At 46.9% G+C, this 22,404-nt stretch overlaps 1 protein-coding gene across 1 annotated transcript; it reads right to left on the bottom strand.

The window, feature by feature from the left end:
• Positions 1 to 8,003: 8,003 nt before the first annotated feature.
• On the bottom strand, positions 8,004 to 14,879 carry LOC146205146 (protein unc-93 homolog A-like). The gene is made up of 3 exons (XM_084606374.1): positions 13,568 to 14,879; positions 10,516 to 10,542; positions 8,004 to 8,218 (listed from the first exon to the last, which is right to left on the bottom strand). The coding sequence occupies exons 1-3, from the start codon at positions 14,877 to 14,879 to the stop codon at positions 8,004 to 8,006; spliced, it is 1,554 nt and encodes a 517-aa protein (XP_084462500.1).
• Positions 14,880 to 22,404: the final 7,525 nt, after the last annotated feature.

Raw genomic sequence — 22,404 nt, 5'->3', positions numbered from 1 at the left:
GATTTTACGAGTCATCATCCGAGACATTGTAAGCAAGGAATATTTGTAGGACAGGCGACACGGCTTAGAAGAATATGTAGCGATGATAGTGACTACGTAAACGAACTACATTCATTGAAAGCAACACTAACCCAGAGAAACTATCCCGGTAACTCCCTTAATATTGCCCTCGAAAAAGCAAAGCACTTTAAACCGCAACGATGTGCTCACGAAACGACCAAAGGCCAACACCGAACGACAGCCTTCTTTTGTAACTAAATACTGCAATGCCCTTCCAAACATAAACAATATTCTGCGGAAATACCATTCCATGCTAACGTGTAATGAACGCCTCAAGAAAATATTTCCGGAGGAACCAAGGGTAACATACAAAACGTAACGCAAACCTCAGAGATATTCTAGTACATTCTAAACTCAGCAACAAGCATCCAACACAACCACACTCTTGCTCTCGACCTAGATGTAAGACGTGCAGTCATATACAAAAAGACACCACGGTTAAAAGCAATGCAAGCGATTTCCCTTTTCACATAAAATCAGGCTTTAACTGCACATCTTCAAACGTTATCTACCTTCTAGAATGCTCCTTTTGTCATAAACAGTACATCGGAGAGACAGGACAACCAATGAACATACGGCTTAATGGACATCGGGCAGACGCAGGCAAAAACCTCCCGAAAGCAGTTTCCCAGCACTTCAATCAGAAAGACCATAAGTTAGAAGAAATTAAATTATATATTCTCCAGTCAGGCTTTAAATCTGCAAGGGACAGAAAATATAGAGAGGCATATCTAATTCATAAATTTAGAACATTGGAACCAGCAGGAATAAATATATCCAAGGGAACGTTAGAATCCCTTAGGTATATTCCTTCTGCATCATAACTATTCAGGAAAACAATCCCATATAGCGTTAATTGTACAGTTTATTCACAACGCATGGACACTCTATTCCCTTCCGCAATAGCATAACCTTACATGTTCCTCTAAACACATTTCCTCCTTATCACTTGTTGCTTGAATTTGTCCTCAAACATTTTTTTTTAATTATTATTTTTTTTTTCAGTTGCGGTTCCCTGTGCGGTTATTATTCTGTGACTTTGTACTTCTCCCCCCCCCCCCCCCCTTTGCAGAAAGTTTTAAGAATTGTTATACTGTGGTTTTTCTAGGTACTGCCGCTTTTACTTCTTTTGCAGGCCACAGAATCCCTGGTTCCAGGCTGATAAATACATACTGAAGAGTTTTTTTTTTTTTTTCACTTCATGACCCACTTTCTTCTCACCCATCCTCTTCTCCCCACTCCTTCACACCTACTTTCTTCGCACTCACTTTCCCCTCCCCAGCTTTTCTTCTTCGAAAGCAAAAGCGTATTTAAACCCCTGCCAGTGATGATCGCTATGCCCAGACGAAGACAAGTCCACTTGTCGAAACGTTGGCTCATCTGCGAACTGAGGCGTACCCCATTTACCCTTGTTCAGTCCTTCATATCGATGTCCCAAAGCGACACAAACTATGAGTGACGCCGTAGTAGAAGGCTCCGCACATTTAGACCGTCTGTTGTCCTTTAACGTCCATTGGCATCGTACGGAACACGGGCGCGTAGCGTTTCTCCTCCTTCAAACGCTTCCGCCGCGGCCGGTATCAAATTCGGCTCTCCCTCCTCAGCACTCGAGCGCCCTCACCACTGAGCAACCGCAGCGAGTAATTGCGCCAGCATGGCCTCAGCTTGGGCAGTGCATTTAATATTATCTTCTGAAGCCACCCCGTCTAGGCCACAGAGTGTTCGCTTGTGCAAACTTCCATCCGCACCCGTTCAAAACTTCATTATCGCTTCGGCCCACACACAGTGGCTTTGACATTCGGCTGCTGATATCCGAAGGTCGCGGGATCCCGTCCTCGGCGGCTCTCACTGCAATGGAGGCCAAATGCAAACACGCCCATATGCCATCCGGTCTAAGTGGCCGTTGGGCGCGACGTGGGTGCAATTCAGTACCCTTCATTAGGCCTCTCCCAAAGCCCAAGGACAGCTTTACATTTTATGCAGTTACCCTATGTTTATTGAACCCAAACCACGCCTCCTGTTCTTGTTTATAATTATGGCCTCTTGATTAGCCACAAGTCTTCTTGGCCGAGCTCCTATAGACAGCACGTGTACGACTTGACGCCTGGACAAAAACTATAAAGGTGTCGCAACTACCTGCAACCAAGCTTCAAAAACCAATGTCGAGCCTTAGCCCACCTATACCAACTAGGGCTGTTAAGAGTCACATGGCCTCAAGTATTTTTCAGTTCCTCCTAAGTTACTGTATTAGCAAAATCTAATTATATAACTTTTTAATTGTTGGCTTGAGGAACAAACTGTCAATTAAGATGTTTTAAAATGTCTTCAAAAACAGCTGGTTGCATTGTCTGCACGTAGGTGCACACACGCAGCTCTGTTTCTGTGCTTAGAAAACGTGATATTTCGCGCCGGATGAGCACGCAATAGCATCGCCGATGAGGGCGGTCCAGAAAATGCGGGTGTTCTTCGAGACGCGTCTTGGGTTGATCCAACAGTGCCACTGTCATATGGGAGCTTTGTATTGCGCATGTTTTCTTTGAAGGCCGGATTTCACAAATTTCAGCGACGCTAGTAAAGTTTTGACACTTCATGGCTCTTTGAATGTGCATATATTAACTAGCATGAAAAGATGGGCGGGTTGGGGGGGGGGGGGGGGGTAATGACTTCTTTTCTTAGTCGTGAACATGCTTGGCATTACAGATATATAAGGCTCCTTCAGAACAACCTCTGTTAACTTCTTACAAAAAAAAAAGACCAATAAAAAACTAAACATACTGTGATTCCAACCCGAAGCACGAAACAATAGGCAACTTTATTCAGACACAAAAATTTATCAACATGGCGTTTTACTTAATTCAATATGGCGTTTTAAGGTTGTTATAGGTAATTTTTTTTTTCACTTATGCCTTAAGTCAAAATTAAATGAGGCAGATCAGTCGCTTTTACTAAAGTTCAAGGTTACGTGAAGAAAACATATTCTTGCTGTAAAAGACTGTGTAAGCTCTCATTTGAAGAAAACAGGGCTTACCCACGTTAATTTCGGCCATTTTAACGCGTGCACTTTACTGCGAGTGCTGAGTGAGACGAATCAATTACCTACCCGTAGCTTGAGAGTGACCTCAGGACGGAGCATCAAGACCGTTTGACGGTGCAGATACGTGATGATGTGCGCAGTGGTCGGCGGCATGCATACGCACTCTTGTACCTTGCCTTGCAGGCATGCACGCCAAAGAAAGCAAATTATCTTCCGATTCAATGTACGCGGGGATCAGCTTTAGCAGCCTTTAGATTACTGATAGCTTACCTTTCTGACTGACTTACCTAGAGGTGGTCTATGCTTATGTAAAGCTTTTTCGGCGGATGCGGTATCCGTGCTTGCTTTCTACGTCAGAAATATGTGGATTTATAGACGATATCAGTTGAATAATCTCCTTCCTGAAAAGCCGCAGTTCTCAGTCTGGATGCTGCGAGGTAGAGGGGACTCAGCCATGCAGTGACGTAGATGCTTGTCATTCTGTCTTTGCAACTTGTGGGCGATTCCTCTGCCCGAGGGATGCGCACGACAAACACACAGTGGGCCGTATGATAAACATCTTTAATCTCACAGGGATCGGGGATCGTCGAAGTCGGTGTCGTCGTCCGGCTGGCTGCGGGTCGTTGAGAGCGCCGGAACGAAGAGCCAGGGACCAAGGAGCCAGAGACCAAGAGGGAACGAGGAGGCAGGGTTGGTTGGTGGACCAAGAGAGGGCGAGACGGCGGCGCGTGCCTTCTTTTATAGCCCCCTCGCGCGGGACCGGTTATCCCCGCGCGAGCGGGGAGAGGGAAACAGGCACGCGCGCAGGGAGCATTGGGAAGTGGCGCGGCCTTCGAATGCGCGGCGCGCCACGAGCCCTACAAACTGAATGCACTGGGACCCGAAAATTTAACAAGAGGGTTCTTGTTTTTAAATTTAGCAAACACCTAGTGACAAAATCGACCCCTAGTAACAAGAAAGCACGATAATGATTCAGACGTGCTCTTGGTTGCAAATGCTGATTGTTGCAACATTCGTGGAAGAAAGAAAATAGCACGTTTGGAACAGACAGTTGGCAAAATGAATGTTCACGAAAGCCATCTTTATCCCTTCGAATACGCCGCCTTCAGAAAACCTGTGAAAATAAATATAAAGCTCCATTCTTAGAACGTGAGTGGTTTGGAGGACTATATGGGATGACCATATCTTTTACAATGTGATTAAATAAAGTGCCTACTCCGCGCCTTTAATGCGAATTACGGGTCAAGGCGATGCCGTCCTTCGCATCTTAGTTGCTGCAAAAATGCACGAATTTGGTGTCACTAGTATTCATTTCCGAGCAAGTGGCTCATCTCTCCTCATAGTCTCCTATATAGGACAATACATTAGAATATATGCTGTCATGCACCGTTCTGAGCGGATGCGACGAACAAAAATGGAGTTCATTCTTCGATTCATTCACGACAACACGGATAGATAAAAATTAGCCTTCTATCCACTGCTGGCGGTAAGATTATGCCACCCAGCGCACAGGAACGGCCGAAGAAAAGCTTTGTAGTGTCTGCTGAATATCTGCAAACTTTCGCACCACAGGTGACAGTACGGGACGCGTCTACTGTGCTTGCAACAACTGAGCGAGGAATGCTTTTTGAAGAACGCAGACGGAAACAAATACGACCTATTTGCTCTAAATACACTGAGGACAGAGTAAATTAAATGTCAAGTTGGGGCCGGGGAGACAAGCATGAAAGGCCACTAGAGAAGGAGTATCAACATGAGTATTAATGGGTGAAGAACGTTCACCACGGTGGTCACATTTTAGATTTCAGTCAATAAATTTGTGTCTATATTATATGCTGCCCATATGCAAGCTTTATTTCACTGTAGCAGTCAGCGTGAGATATATAGAATCTAGCTCATGTTTCCGCTGCAAATGCTGGCATGCTGCCTATCCGACCGGAAACGACCGATCAACACAATTACTAGAAGAACCACATTACGAATGGCTGTCGTCCCATCTCCGCGGAGAAGAAATACTGTCGCATCTGACGGACTCTAAGGAGGTTAGAAGCATAAATTTCGCAGACTGAACTTATATACTGAACAGATCAGAGATTAAAAGTCCCAAAGAGATAACGGTCACCGCAGTCTACGACTTGCCTACCTGGAAAAAGAGTGCGGTATAAATTTCTAAACATGTGCGAGCAATAGGGAATGCATCAATAGAGTAATAGGGCAGAGCATATAGGTAAAATAATAAGACAAAATACCACAACTACAGAGGCAAAAATGAGACTAATTAGAACACTGCAAAAAAAAACGAAAAAAAAAAAATAGAGCACTGGTCCACATTGCTGCCACGAGTGACCGCGCCAAAAGTGGGAGGCGTGACGCGTTCGTGCTTCACCGCATCGACGCTGTACTGCAGTCGCGCATGAAGTCGCCACGCTTGCTCATTCCTGGTCGGCCGTGCGTCGGCTCGCTTGCGTCACAGAGCCCCCTTTGTTTCCGCTTTAGTGTATCCGCGCTTATGACGTGATATAGTTGAGCAAGCCAGCACGAAGGCCCCATTTGACCAGTGGTCTAGCGTTCCACCGCTCAGATGTGCAATGATATAATGTGTAGCGCCATGATTTTAGACTTTTCCGTGTGGCGGTCTGATTGCGTACGCTGCACAAATCATGTGCAGTTGCTTCCCTGTTCCCGAGACCCCCCCCCCCCCCCCCACGTATCCCGTATATATTGTGCGCGGTACCTGCTTGCGCTTCCTTTTGTCTCCGTTGTTTCAGCCCCTTTCAGCCCTCGCTCACTGCGCAGTGGTGTGAGACAGACATCGTGCTTCTGCTTTCAATGTGACGTCTCTCTGTTGTCATCAGGCTCCAGGAATTTTACCTTTCATAGCGTTATTGACACGGACTCTAATCTTGGCTAAGGAGGATTGAATCATCAGAGATTCAAACCTCTGATGATTTCCTGCCCCCTCCAACGGGTAGGACTTGCGCGAATTCTTGCGGAGCCCCTCCGCGTGGCTGATAAGCAAACCACCTGGTCTCTAAACTTGTGGCAAAAGCCGCGCATCTGCAGCGGTCATATCTATAATTCTTGGTCACTCATGTAAAATATAATACCGAGCGAGGATAGGAAGAGATAAAAACATGTTTAACGTTGTTGGCAGCATAGCACACAATGCGCATTACGAACCGGGTCTGAGTCCATCCTCTCTCGTCTTAAGTGAACGTGCCTTTGACAGCGAAAGAAAAGGTTTCTAGAGGGCAGACCAACTTGGAGAGACGGGGGTGTTGTTTGCATCTGCTTCATCTCACTTGGCGTCCTTTTCAGCTCCTTCGCGCTATTTTTGGTGCCGCTGAGGCACTCACTTCCGGACCGCTTCGGTGACGCCATCCAGATCAAAATTACTACCCCCCCCCCCCCCTTTAAAAAGCTGCACGTTAAGGCGCCACAATCAGTCATCATAAAAAACCATTACCTACAGGGCGAATATTTTATCGCGTATGCACCTTGCACCATGCGCGCCTTAATGTAGGGGTGAATTACTCTTATGAGTTGGTCACATATGCACATGATTTCATGCGTACATTCAGGCATCCTTTTCTCACCTTAGTGAAAGGTATTTGTAATACGCAAAAGGAACGGTACGTTAATGCTTTAGAAACATGGTTTATACTGCGTTTCACGTTTTGTGCGTACTCCTTCAGAAGAAAGGACTGGGTTAAAAAAGACAGTATCTCTGCAAATAATTACCCTTTCTCCAGTAAAAAAAAAAAAAAAAAAAAAAAAGTACAGAAGGCACAAAAAAAAAATCACGAACATGCCGAAGCCGATTTCTGGGACACACTCTTCTAATGCCGTGCCAGGCCGTGCAAAACACCAGCAAGGAACAACACTGGTTCAAAACGGGCGATGCGCTTCACTGCCGCACGCCGGCGCATACTGTGGCCTAGATATACCTCATATCCCTGAGCTTCGGGGTCGCCTTCTTGTGCGTTTTGGTAAGGTCTGAATAGTGTGAAACTGGCCGCGTTAGTTCGTATGTGAGCGCTGAAGAAACAACGCAAATAAAAAAATCAAAACAAGACCAGAGCCAGAAAAACAGCAAACACGGATGCTGTCAGCGTTCGTAAGGTCGTCGACCCTGCAAGGTAAACGTTCGTTTCAGCGCTGGAAAACAAGTCCATTTTTGCGCGCCGAAAGGCCATCTGCTGTCGAGGTGGTCTTACCGGTGACGATTTTGGGACGAACCTCGCAAGCTCTGTGCACGAATGAACGCCGACAGGTCAAAACTATAACGGGACACTTCCGTTCGAAAACAACCTCGTCAGTTTTAACACGCTCCTTTCTGCGACACCAACTAATTGTGTGTCCTTTTCGTTTTTTTTTTTTTTTTTTGCATCCCCGTGGTGAGCTTTAGTGTCGTACTTGCTGGGGTCGCATCACCTCGCATGACCTAGGGACACTGGGGGAAAGTCAGTGCAGTCTTATTCAAGAGATCGCCCTTATTGAGGCCGCATTAAGTAACGCTCTCTCGACAGTGGAATCCTAGCGTTTTTCCAAACGAGCGAAACATTATCTCTACTTCTGCAATGACGATACGCGTGGAGGCTGCCAAATGTATGATCCACTAGGCAAGTGACACCGGAACACTTGAAAGAAATTAACCGAGACACAGTTACAGCGCATGTTTCGCAAAAAATAGATCTATAGTCGATGCAGACAACACACCATATCGTTTCTGAAGAAAAGATAAGTTCTAGTTTCCACGAAGAATGCCCCCACGTTGTTGCGCTCAAATGTTTTTTTTTTTCTTTTTCTTTCTTTTTTTTTTTTTTTTTGCCCCATGACGCAAGCGTCTAACTCAGTCCATACGTGTTCGTAGCACTGGGCGAAAATGGGGATGGAGGCGGGAGCAGCTCTACAGAGCAGGCCTGGCTCTACTGCTCACGTGGAACTCGATGATGAGGTAGCCGACTATGCCGAGGGCGAGCCCGAGCAAGAGCACGGCCACTTTGACGTACAGGCGTAGCTGGCTCTGCACGGCGAACATGATGATGAAGCCCATGGACTCCCAGAGGCGGTAGTTGGCGAAGGCCGCCTCACGCGAGTCGGCGAAGATCACTCCGTAGAAGGCTGCGGGGCAGAGAAGGAGCAAGTTACTTTCCTTGCACCCTAACCTACCTACTCGGTGACGCCAGCCGAGGTGGAGATAGTATTAACGCGGGAGCGTTAAGGAGCTCGTGTCGCAGAAAAGCCGGTGTCGTCGGCGTCGTTGGCCGTGAGCGATAAATCCCGGCATGCACTTCATAAATAAAAAGCAACTTCTATGTTCGGCGCTGCCCCGACACGTGGCGCGCCACTCGCCCCTGACGTTTCGCCGTGCACCCTCACGGGTTGTAAAATCAAGCGTCTTTCCTTTCTTTAGATCACTATCTTCGCTCACCCGCTTCTCCCCTTCGGGCCGCGCGGGTACCGGTGCGAGGATGCCCCAATACCCTTGCGTTTAATAAATTTTCTCGCTCTCTCCCCTTCCAACATCCAGCGTGCGTCACTCGAACAGTGGTGTTTAGGCGACGCGGCTCCTCTTTCCGCTCACAGCGCGATTGCTAGGTGCAGCGTCTGATGCCGGACGCCTCTGACGTGATCGCTGCGCCGTAGGGCTTCTGCTAGGAAAGCGTCCTCTGCGATGTAATAAAGCTATCTCGTTCCACTCTTGAAGGCGAAGCTTAAGCGTCCTCCAAATTTTATTCTCCTATTCATTATTAGGGGCATGCGAATAACTAAAAATTAATTTTAAACATTATACAGTCTCCTATTTCATTCGTAGAGCGAATCAAAAGTGCATGTTCAACATTATTCTCTACGGATTCAGTATGTTCTCGAATAGTTCTTGCATACTTTCCGAACAACTGACACAAAATTTGATTCAGACGTGCCGTAGTTTTTTTGCACTACTATACTTTAAATATGTGGCCCACTTCAGCACCGCAACGCATTCTGCCGCGATCGGCCTTCATGGTGCAGCAGCGCGACTTGGCCGGCTCGAATCGTGGTGTTCGCAGTACTGACTCATGGCCTCCTAGATTAGAAAACTGGACAGGGCTCAGACAAGCAAACCCTGCTTTGGTGTCCAACGTCGGAGGCCTTTGTAGCAGCCCATCCTCTCATCTACTGGGATGTGGTGCTAGACAGTCGGCCCCCCATCAGTAGCAAAAGTTAGTTTCCTCTACATGCAATACGATGGCCATAGAACCAACATTCTGAATTGCATTGCGTACCTCCTTAGAAGCCAGTGGTGACTTCTCTCTCTTTTTTTTTTTTTTTTTTTACACATATAGTTACAACTCCAGAAGTTGTAGATAGCACCGTGCCGTAGCGCCGCCGCTGGCACTTCTCTGTTTCTTACGATCATTTGTTTTCATGAATGCTCGCTCATGTATCGAACATTCGTAAAACTATTCGATACGTATGCGAATAAGTTTTTACCACCGGCATCAAAGCTGCAGTATTTGTAACGATTCAGTTTTCAAAAAATAATATACGCAGCATGCCACTACCACCTTTTTCTAGCTTTTTTTCTCTTACACTGCCAATTTCTGACAAAGCACGAACATCAGTGTGGTGTTTTCAGCAACAGAACAAAAAATGAGAGAAATTGGAAATAGTAAATTGTGGGGATGCACTTCTCGGAGCGACATATGGGAAGCTAGGGAGTGCTTCGGGTTAATTTAGAACACGTGGAGTTCTTTACGTGCACTGATATCGCCCAACAAATGCGATTTTCTTTTTATTTTGCCTCCACCAAAACTCGGTGAAGATTGAGTCCAAGACTGGTGGACCAGCACAATGAATGCCAAATCCTGTGAGCCACGCGGCGGGTCAAGGAATACGAATGTATTGTGGTGCAAGAAACTGCGAGTGAACTTCCAGGGCCCCATTGGAGACGAGGGCTACCGGCTCGCCCCCATCGTACCAGTGATTTCCTTCGGGGGCGAGGTGGTCAGAATTCCTTCCCGCTGCTCAACTTTGGGGTTTTGAATAAGACAGGCCACTGCAAATGATTGCCGATATCTGTGGATAGTGCATAAGTGCTGTACAATTAGATCCATGTATCTGTAACCTCCTTATAAATATGCCTTAGCTCTAATTTTTCGCAAGCCTACGTTACGCTCATAAGCCGGTAACTACCCTCGTCATTACTAGATATACTTACTGCAACGTAATTATTTATCTAGTTAGGCCAACACGGGAGGAGAGATTTCGATTTTACTTTGGAAGAAAAAATTCCAGCTTGACACAACAAAGCAATAAAAACTGCCATTTTGAGCGTTTACTTTTCGGCCATCACAGAGGCGTACACGTGGATGCGGCAGGCCCCCGCATGCACGAAACAGAGCGGGAAACGAGGAGGCCCTCGCCCGAGATCTTACCTTCCGGGTGGGAGAGCACCACATCGCCTGCGTCGATGGGGAGTGCCTGATAAACTTCAGACATGAATCTTCAACACTATCGCTCCAATAGACAGATATACGCACCTCCTCACCCCTCGCTATCCAACACGCAGTCAGCTTTCTGGCAGAGGCTTCATGACTGGTACAATCTCATGCCCAAAAGTAATGCACGAACATTTTCCACGCCCTTTTCTCCGCCTCTTGCTGACTATGCGGCAAACCACCCGATTTCCTACATGCATGACTCCCCTGTTCCACTTACCCACATCCTACCCACAAACCGTTAAGCTTTCAGGAAGTTAATACGCAACTACCTTAAACAGCGGCTTTAAAACGAGACTATGCCGACTAGCGCAGTTTCCGCTTGCATACCAAAAATCTACGGGAAAAGAGAAAGGTAATAAGAGGTCTCGGCCTGAGATGAAATGAATAACAAGAGTGTATCTGCCGCCTTTCTAGTCAATATTAGGTTCACACCGGTGTTATAAAAAAAATTGGAGGACGCTTAAGCTTCGCCTTCAAGAGTGGAACGCGATAGCGTTATTGCACCTCATTCGCACCGCTCGGTATGCTCTTGAGTCACACAAAGACATAGTTTTCATACTCAACACTTCTAAGTGCACTGTACAACTTTTTAACACACGCGTCTCAAGAGCGAGCGCGCAAGGCCCTACAATACAACACCCGTCGACCTGCCAAGGAGTGTAAGACAATGCGCTACAGCGCAGCAGTCACTGATGAGGCGCCCCGCGTCGGACTTTGCACTCACGAATCACGCGGTGAGCGCCGAGCAACGCAGTGTTCGGCGCGGCAACGAAACGTGCGCCTGAGCAAGCGGAACGAAGCGGAATTTATGAAGTGCATGCCGGGATTTATCGCTCACGGCCAACGCCGCCGACGACACCGGCTTTTCTGCGACACGAGCTCCTTAACGCTACCGCGTTAAAACGTGTGGTACTTGTCGCTTGGTTCCCGCTCTTCGAAACAATGCTGGCGGTGGGGAGAAAGAAGAATGGCGTGAAAGAAATCTGACGCGAAGTGCGTTCACTTTTCGGTCTCAGCACACGTTCTCCTTGCCGCGGACAGATAAAAACGCTCCGGTTGCGGAGAAGATATGCCCGGCGTTTGTACGAGACGCGAGGTCCCCTGATGGTTGTGCGGCACGTTGCTGCCACCGAGGATCGAGAGCATGCTTTCTAAATTCCGTTTGGCAAGGTGGGATGAAGCGCTTCATCCCACCTTACCAAGAGCGGTAATCAGGTACGTAATCAGCGGTTTCCTGGTTAAATTTCTTGGCACGACCTCCTCGCTCAACGCGAGGCAGTATCCTTTGCACGCAGCGTCCCTAGCAGTGAACTTCTTTTTGTCGTGCAGGTAGACACCGTAGGGAAAGAAGGAATGTCGATAGATAACAGTAAGTTTGGTAGCCGCTTTCGGCATGTGGGGCCTTTTGTTCCCGGCCTCACATATACAGTTCGAAATGTAGACCGGTGCGGACTTCGGGACGCGATTATTGCAATTCTATCCCAAAGCCTCCACAGATCGGGTAGTGAGCGCTTTTGTTGGGTACCTCATTTGTAGTAAGCTTGTGCTGTGAGTGCGTTGTTAATACCGAGTGCCGCAAGTCGGACTTACGACACACTATAATAGAAATAGCTTGGTAGAATATGTTTCGAATATCCATAGAGCCAGTGCTGATGGATATAAGTCTGCTGTAACACTTATTAAACATTTGCTTTCAGTTCAGTATTCCTAATTACCTACCTTACAGATCTTGTACAGGCACTTAGTAAACCATACAGGGCTCTGTGTAAATAAATCTGGTTGCTGATGGTGGCATTATAACAGTGTTTCCGACCTAGTACAAATATGAAACAGTTGCGCGCTAGATGAAACTTGTTCCTATGATATACCTGCCTACTTATATAAAAGTCATAAATATATATTTCTATGTTAAATAGTAGTAATAGTAAAGGAATAAGATAATGTATAGGTATATAATAGTCACACTGACATCATGGCTGAAATGAGCCAAGTATGATGTTAATATATGCTCTTCATCTCATGGAAACCTCTATATTCCTAAACATTTAAATGGCAGAAGGACATGACAAGGAAAATGTTTCTGGGCGCACGTGCGGCTTATTAAGACCCAAGATATGGGAATAACTTCAACTCGGTTGCCTACGATAGGTTTGCGCGAAAAGCACCACACAGGTTTGCGCAAAAGCCTTTTATAGTCATTCAAACTTATTAAGCAACCACAACATTACTCCCCTAAGTAAACTGCCAGAGCGTGGCGTCATAAGCATAGCTGCAACATAACACCTAGTCTTTGCTTTTCGTTTTTTTTTTTCCACGAATAGAAAAAACCCGTTCCATTACATCCGATTCATTTCTCATGGACTGTGTATTGGTGCCATTACCTTCATTTGAGCCGCACTGTACATGTACGATTATGTCAGTGCGCTGTAACACTCGTGTATTGGTGCGCTGATGACGTACCGACGTACAGTACCTGTGCACATAAGCATTGATAGCATTGCACTAAGTATTGGTACAGAAGTTTCTACGGCTTGAATATAGCCATTATTTTAGGCCTATTACATAAGCAAGCGGGTGGCCACATTCATAGCGGGCGTGGTGTTGGCGGACCATACAGGACCACGATGAAAGATTGCGCGCTATACGCTGATCGCCTCTTGCGCGGAGCAGCGTTGTGGAGCCTAATTCCACGACCTGCCTTCATGATGTACAGCATGTCACAAACCAGCATTCTATACTCCGTTTCACGAGCTATTTTCAAGACTACAAAGCAACGGTGACTTCGATCAATCAGGATGGCGCGTACTACACGGCTGTGTTCTACGCGCCCGTGGACAAGTGGCGTAAGAAGGCGGTAAGCGCACAATCTGCGTTATCTTGATGGCCCGTTTTCTTTCGTGGCGCTGCGAACAGCTTGGGAAATGGAGTATGCCTGGACGCACGGCGTTCTGCAAGTTGCGCGTCTGTTTACATCGTGGCCGCTCACCATTAATCTGTGTCTGCCAGGAGGCGTCGGCCGCGCCCCACAGAAGGGCAATGATGAAGAAGTTGTACGCCTCGGAGGGGCGTGGGTGCCAGGTGAGCATGACGATCATGACGGCCGCGTTGAGCAGCGCGGCCAAGAGCACGATGGGCACGCGGCCGATGCGCTTGACGAGGACGCCGAACGTCATGGAGCAGCAGGCGTCGGTGAGTCCGTACGAGATCATGACGAAACCGACGAACTGGACTCCCCAAGCACAGCTGATGTACGCCTGCGTGAAGTCTCCCGAGAAGAAGGCCTGCTGCATCCCGCTGTAGATGGTGAGCGGAATGATGAGCTGCTGGTAGCCACGCCGCATGTGGTTTATCGTCTCGACCAGCAGTTGCATGGGCGGGTGTGGGTCGGCGACCTCCTTGCGCACGGGTTCCAGGAAAGCGACCAGCATTACGACGGATGAGAGCACGCAGCATGTATAGACGCCACTCAACGTGTACCTCTGCACGCGGTTGACGATGCCCAAGTTTGTCTGGTTCAGCAGGTCCTCGGTTGGGTGGAACGATGCTCCGCACTGCTCGATGTTGGCCGCCACAGTGGTCACGTTGGGTGGCCTCAGCACGATGAAGGCGATCAGGTTGCCCCAGATCTGCGTCGTCTGAAAGAGCATGAAGAAGACGCCGAAGAAGCCGGCCACGAAGGGCGCCGAGTCTATTGCGCCCACAAGGTCGGCGTACTCCTGTGCCAGGTACGTGAGGTAAGCGCACTTGGAGGTCCAAAGAGGCGCGCCGCCCGTGCCCAACACGAGCGAAGTCGGCAGCATTGTGTACCAGGTGGGCTCCATATTGGCAATAAAGTAGAACATGTACATGGTCACCGAAGTGACCATGGTGTACTTGAGGCCCAGCCGCCGGATCATGTAGGGGGGCACAAACATGCAGGACAACACGAGCGCCACGTAGATGGTGGCCAGCGAGGCGGTTCCTAGGCCGGCCTCCGGGTTCAGGCTGCTTTGTAGGTTTTGCATCGACTGGTAGGCGGTGAATAGCAGCAGGAAACTCATGCTCACCACGAGTAGATTGCGCAGGACCTGTTTCTTGGCTTCCGATGGGCTCTTGCTCTCGGTAGCACAATGAGAGCCGTGCACATTGGAGCGCGACGCGCGCGTCTTAGATGAGTGCCGATGATCCCGCTTATGCTCCCGCTTATGCGATCGTTCTTGCGCTGTCTCCTGCGCCAGCTCCTGCTCCTGATCCAGTTCTTGCTCCTGCTCCGGCTGCTCGTCCCGCTCCAGGCGCTGCTCCTCCTGCTGCCGCTCCATGGCATTCCAGTCAGCCAAACCTGGCAACCGCAAGCCCCCTCTTAACTGAACTGTATAACCAACAAAAACCCTATTTACGCCACGGCATCCAACCAATGCATTGACACGGGCCCCTGTTTTACGCCTCCTGGAAGAATAGGCACTACTGTGGGCAGACGGCTCGAGCAAAGTGCAAAAGCGCCCCCCCCCTCCCCCCTCCCCACAAGAAAACGAAAGTCGACATCAATTGACGGTTTTTAGGTGACGTGTTCGTGCTGTCTTAGCTTTAAATCCATGTAGGTAAACTTCAGCGCACCCACTGCGTTCGGAATCCCCTAGTTGCGGTTAGGTGCCGCTGTATTCGCAGAGCAGCGCACTGCTCACGCGCTGTGCACTGTGCGACGCCATCTGTATTTTATATGTAGCAGATGGCTACCACACCTCGCTGCAATGCAGTATAATTTATTCCGTTATATGATCCGCTGCAATTATAATTTTTCACTATCGCGTCCCGCAAAGACAACGTGTCGAAGAGAACCGAAGGTGTACTTCTAGAGTTTCATTAGGGAATTAGTTGTCTAGGTGAACGTGGAAGGAAGCTCGCGTTAGAAAAAAAAAATTATACGCCACTGACTCCTGAATACACACACACACACACAAAAAAAAAAAACAAAGCATACAAGATAGCGAGAGAGAAAAAAAGGAAAGCACAGTAGCATCTTTAGTTGAACAATTGAAAAAACAAACAAATGGAAAGGGAACCAAGCATACAGCATAAATTAGATCCACTTTGTTCAAGAAGGTACTTGCTAAAGTGTTGAAAAAAAAAAAAAAGGAGGCTGGTGAAGCATTCTGACCTTTTTCCTTGTGGCTGTAGACATATGATAAATACATGTTGCAGCTGAGCTTACTGTCAAAAGAAAGCGTGCGTGACACTAGTACAAATCTACGTCGCGCTCAAAATTCACGTTTCAGGATGTTTTTACAAACAAACAATGAATAACTAGACGAAAGGTAATAGCGCACAGGAAGACACACACTCGAGAGAGGACAACACAGGACACGAACTAACTCTCATCTTAGTTTCATATTGGGAAAAGGGGAGATACAGGTGTGAGCGATACGTCGGTGCGGCTCTGGAAAGCAGAGATCAGTTTCCTTGAGCGTGTTTTGTAATATTTTGTTTCCTTGTTTTGACTCTGTCTTTCCGTTATTGATATGCACTGCGCATGTCTCCCTCTCAGCATATATTTGCTGCTGTTGCTGCAAATAAAACAGATGAGAGTTAGCGCATGTCCTGTGTCGTCCTCTCTCAATTGTGTGTCTTCCTGTGCGCAAGTTGCCATGCACCATCTAGCCCGTCTTCGTTTTATTAAACAATGAGTAGTGAGTGAAAGCGCTTCTCACGCTGAGGTTAGGCGACCAGGCCCACTCCACGTGTCAGAATAACTGTCGTTGTCAACCTTATTAATAAAAATAATCAACAATAAACATTGTAACTGCTGTAGTCAGCGTCAATATATATATATATATATATATATATATATATATATATATATATATATATATATATATATATATATATATATATATTGCAAATGTAGATGCAGTCGTATGTTTAGACTATAGCAACTTGAAGTGCGCAGGTGGCGCTGAAATTGTTCCGCTGCCACCTAAAAACTTAGCTGTTGTTATCAGCCGCTTGGGCCGCTACCAACGCGAGACCACATTCTGATCCATAAAGGCGCGCGTCTGGCCGAAAACATTCCTTCCTTAGCTTCTGTGCACGTATCCAGCTAGCTGAGCTATGCCACGCGTCGCTTAGACCGAGCACATATCTAACTCCGAAGCGACTTGCGCGCTACAAGTAAGTGGTTATTTCTGCGTCCAGAGTACGATGGCGCTTCTTTGGAGCACGTGTAAACAAATGTTTTAAAATCACTTTTATGATTTCACAGTGCACCTGCAAGGTCATTTATTTGTGGAGAAAAGCCGAGCACACCATAGAATGGATTTCGAAATTATGAAACGTCATTTCAAAGGAGATGTATTTTTAATAAATCCCTGTACGTGCGCTTGAAAGTTACCCCTGGCAGCCGGCACCGGACGCGAGCGCTGTCCATAGAATCACTGAAAACAAAACATTCCGAATTCGTTTCACCGTGTACTCATGTAGGCAGCCGTTCATTCGCGGTTAGCGTGCGCTTGAAGAAAATAGTGACAAAGTATGAAACGTCATACCAAAGCTACCTTTTTTAAATGGCACGATAGGTGCGTGCTGGGAAGCCGCAGACATACCTTTAACAGGCGATCTATCAGCTGGTGCTTCTTCGAATTGAGCGAGCTTCTCCTGCAGTCGAACATACTTACACGTGCGACTACACTGGCTTATTAGCATGCTATTTGAAACTGGACAGCCTAGAGTGCTCTACATGACGATCAGTACTGAAACGGCGTAACAAGCGAACAATAACGAACGACGCAACCCGATCGATAGCCTCCAGGAGCAAGTTGTTGTTACATTATTTTTGCGTAATTTCATCGCAGATGGGCTTCTTGCTATCTTAAAGAACTGTCAAAAACTGTCTTCTTGTTACAAATGCTGTTTGAATGAAACAAATTAGCATAATACGGTTTTAATACCCCATTTGTTCCTTTGCACGTGCCGTTTGTCATCGGCCAGGGCCGAATTACTCTCCAATAACATCACAAAAAACTGTCATAAACCTGTCACAAGCCGATCGCCTAGCCGCGCTCCTATAAGTCGATTCTCACTGGCGGCCCTCTCGGCCAAGAGGAGTAGGGGTGATGTAAAAGTTTGTGGCAGTTTTTGCGATGAAATCGGAGCGTAATTCGGCCCCTGAGGTGCCCACCAGTGGTGCCGAACGCAGCGCCGACATGGACGGCGGCCATAAGCGCAGGCGAGGGACGTGGAAGATGATACACAAAAGACTGCTTGCTTTTCTACTTAGGCTGCGTGTTACAGCGCTGCGATAGATCCGACGAACTTCAGGGACCCAGGCTGCTGTGTGCAACAGCCGTGCTACGGTGTATATATATACTAGAATCCGAATAGCGGCCGAGGGAGACTCCCCATGGGGTGCTTGTCCACGCAAATAGCGAGAAAAGCGACGGCGCTGCTGTCGCCCACTCTAAAACTCTTTGCTATGCCGTTTCTCAGTTCCTCTGCATACATAATTACAACAGCTCCCATTACGCTGTATTCCTGGTGCATAAAACAACAAAATATTTATGTTTAGCCAGTGCACCCGACAGCGTTTAAGACAAAAAAAAAAAAAAAAAAAAAAAAAAGCGACCACTCAAATGCCATGGTAATCTACTGGTTTCTGGTAGCGTTGCGATGGCGCTGTCTCGAAAGCAGGCCATGAAGCAGGCCGAAACAGGCGACAGTTCCGGGAACACATGGAGGCCCCTGTCCGCTACAGTGTCTATTCTCGTTGATATTTGCTGCGTCGAAGCGGCGGGAGGCTTCCGCCGGTTATCACCGCCTAGCATGGGTGATTACATGGACGTAGTTGAAAATTCGTACATGAATACCACTGAACACAAGCGAGCTACGAAGATTGTACCGAAAGGAAAGCCTAGAAGTATGGTTGGTTGGTTTGAAATTACCACTTAAAGCATGCACACTAGCTTAGTGCTAGAAATACTTAATTTTTATTAGCTAGGACACTGTCGACGACAGTTACCTTGAAACTGTATCTTTATCGTTGCATAGCCTACGTGCAAAGAAAGGTTGTGCGTACTGCCCTTATTATAAATAATTATGAATGCCTAATTTTCAAGACCCTGTATAGTGGCAGGAGCAACCAACTTTTTTTTTTTTTTCCAAAGTACATATCACAAACGCGCATCCACTGGTGGGCAAGAACTCAGGCTTGCAGCCTTCTCGCTCTTATCCTTCAATTCGTGGAAAAACACGCCAACAAGCGCGGCCTCAGCAACAGCGATCGATGGACGTTAAGTTCGCGTGGACGGCTCTCCGGCTTGTGTTATATATGTAAATCTAACCCAAGCGCATTGCGCAGCCGGCAAGAAAATGGGGTAACCCGAAGGAGATGAAAATAAAAGGCCGTTTGAATTGCACTTGCTCGAATATCACGTTCATCGCTTTTGGGCATTGTTGCGGACGAGGCAAATGTGGGTCCGAAGAAACCACTGCCACGTACTCGGAGCACGACGACCATTTGCCTCTCTCGCAGAAGACGGCATTAAGGCACATCATGAACGACACGATGGCTCAGTTGGCCCCTTCCTGTCTTCCGCGCGCTGTTTTAAGCCCCACTGGCGAGTCGTCCTATCCTCGACGCGCGTAGACTCCGTATACGCAAAGAAAGCAACCCGTCACAACTCGAGGCTAGACAGTTCACGGCCGGACTTGAGCGGCGGCAGCGAGGTCCGGCCGCAGTCTGTCACGCCTCGAGAGGACAAGGCTCGGTGCAAGCTTGGGGCCATTCGAAACAGGCTTACCTATCCCGGCGCACGCTTCAGAGCAAGTACGCTGCGGTTAGGCTCCAGTGAAATTAGATCTGCTCTTCTTTCTTGTTGTTCTTGCCCTCCTGTGGAAGGTGGCGCATTAGGAAATCGGATTTGGCCGCTTAATGGAATGGGCCAAGAATCGGGTGGCGACGTCCTATTGTTGGAAAATATTTCGCAAAAATATAATTGAAACAAAAATACTGGCTTAATAAGTTAGTTTTTTTTTTTGAGTAATATAACCTTACCTAGCACTTCTTTTTCTTCGCAGTGTTCAACAAGCGCGTGCACTAAGATGGCAACGCCACAGAGCCTCTAACCAATTAGGAGGCCAAACTCTGTGATGTTCACGAGCTCCGTTACGACTGGTAGGGGGAAAGTAATTCAGTAATGCGGCACTGCGAAAGACTCCTCCTATAAGCGGATTACGTCGAATCACGCTTGTTTTAAAATTTCCGGATACTTCTGGCGCTATTTTGTCGACTGTGGCAGCTTCATGTGAGCCAGGATTTCGTTTCTCGAGGTTTAGAAGAATAAACGAGATACATACAAGACATAGCCCTCTGGAGTTTTAAACAGCCGGCTTGAAATCTGAATGGTAGAAGTCCAAAGCGCGCTATGACAAAATTCAAGGTCAATGCCATGGACGATGAAATACCTTCTACAACGAACGGGCGAATGAAAAAAAAAAAGAGAAAAAATAACTGGACATGCAATTATTTGCGTTTATCACTAAATAAGTGATCATGACCCAGTGGATGGCAGCGATTTTTCAATGCTTACGCAGGAAATAAGCCAGATCGCTTGCCAGGTAGTGTCGCTTGAGTTTTAGTTGACAAGGAAGAGCCGTTTACGTTTCTCCGTACTCATGAATTTCATTATTTATGTGCTACTTTAAATATGGATTTAGATTCATTACGGTGTGTACAACCTAAAGCGAGAACAGTGAGGCCGTCTTCTCCGAGCATTGGTAACCAATCCGCATGTAATACATATAAGGCCGCTATAAGCAGTCGTAATAAGTGGTTTTATTCAAATAAACAAAAATGGAAGTTAAAAAGATGTTTTCCAGCCCCGGTATTATCAGAAGCAGCTGAACTGGGGCGGCGCAAGTAAAGGAAAAGGAAGAGGGAGAAGAAATAAAAGAAGTGGGCAATAGGAAGGAAGTACGGAGTAGGTTAAAGATAAACGGTATGTTAAAAGGGAGCAGTAGGATGCTTGAAGCCGGCCCGCAAATGGTTTTATAGATCACTGAGGCACTCGGCACAGCGGGAGGGTCTCCACAATAGATGCTTCGACGGCATCAGCCTGCTGTCGTGCTTAGTCTGCTCCCCCACCCTCAGAAAGCGGCGCGGGCGACTGAGAGACGTGCCTCGGAGAGGCCTGAACTAGTGCTGTATTAAAATTAGGAAGAAATATAAAGAAATAAATGTGGAAGAAAAACAACGCAACGATGGTGGGAACCGAACCCACGACCTCTGACTATCGCGTCCTGTGCTCTTACCAACTGAGCTACATCAATGGCTGTCCAACGTTCTACTTTTTGGGGATTAATGTCACCTGCAACCGAACCTTGAGAGTGTTCACCAGCGTTTCCCATTCATAGCGGCGGACGTGGAACGTTGACTATCGCGGTACACAGGATCACATCATGATCCTCCTCCTCCCCCTCCCCCCCATAATCTCTCTCTTTATATATATATATATATATATATATATATATATATATATATATATATATATATATATATATATATATATATATATATATAGTTGGTTGGTTTGTGGGGTTTAACGTCCCAAAGCGACTCAAGCTATGGAGGACTCCGGAAATTTCGACCACCTGGGTTTTATTTATATATATATATATATATATATATATATATATAGACGGCAGCTATTGGTAGTGTAGTAAACATAGTGACAATGGTAGTTGTAGAAAGTTACTGGCAGCACATCATCATCATCATCATCAGCCTGATTGTACCCACTGCAGGGCGAAGGCCTCTCCCATATTTCTCCACTTAACCCGGTTCTGTGCTAGCTGCATCCACTTGATCCCTGCGAACTTCTTAATCTCATCCGCCCACCTAACTTTCTGCCGCCCCCTGCTACGCTTTCATTCCCTTGGAATCCAGTTTGTTACCCTGAGCGACCATCGGTTACCCTCTCTTCGCACTACATGTCCTGCCCATGTCCATTTCTTCTTCTTAATTTCCACTAGAATGTCGGTAACTTGAGTTATTCCTCTGACCCACTCTGCACGCTTTCTATCTCTTAATGTTATCCCTACCATTTTTTGTTCCATAGCCCTCTGGGTTGTCTTCAAGTTAAGTAGAACTCTCTTGGTTAGCCTCCACGTTTCAGCGCCATAGGTGAGTACAGGCAAGACGCAACTGTTGTATACTTTCCTCTTGAGCGATACCGGTAAGCTGCTAGTCATAATTTGCGAGTGCTTGCCAAATGTGCTCCATCCCAATCTTATTCTTCTTGTTATTTCCTTTTCATGGTCCGGATCTGCGGTTACTACCTGTCCTAAGTAGACATATTCGCCTACTACTTCCAGTATTTCGCTACCTAATGTAAACTGCTGTTCCTTCCCGAGGCTGTTGAACATTACCTTAGTCTTCTGCATATTGATTTTCAAGCCTACCTTTCTACTTTTTCTGTCTAGGTTATCAATCATTATTTGCAGTTCATCCCCCGAGTTGCTTAGCAAGGCAATGTCATCAGCAAATCGCAGATTACTGAGGTATTCTCCATCTACCCTTATCCCTAACTGCTCCCATTCCAAGTCTCTGAATACTTCCTCTAAACAAGCTGTGAATAGTACTGGGGAGATTGTGTCTCCTTGCCTAACACCTTTCTTTATGGGAATTTTGTTACTTTCTTTATGCAGAACTATGGTTGCTGTGCAGTCACTATATATATCTTTCAGCACTTTCACGTATGGCTCGTCTACCCCCTGATTTCGCAATGCCTGCATCACCGCCGAGGTTTCAACTGAGTCAAATGCTTTTTCGTAATCAATGAATGCTATGTATAAGGG

Source organism: Amblyomma maculatum, chromosome 1 (genome assembly GCF_055883805.1).
Source record: "Amblyomma maculatum isolate TAMU_Amacu chromosome 1, ASM5588380v1, whole genome shotgun sequence".
Taxonomy (NCBI): domain Eukaryota; kingdom Metazoa; phylum Arthropoda; class Arachnida; order Ixodida; family Ixodidae; genus Amblyomma; species Amblyomma maculatum.
This window is presented reverse-complemented; position numbering and strand designations above follow the sequence as displayed.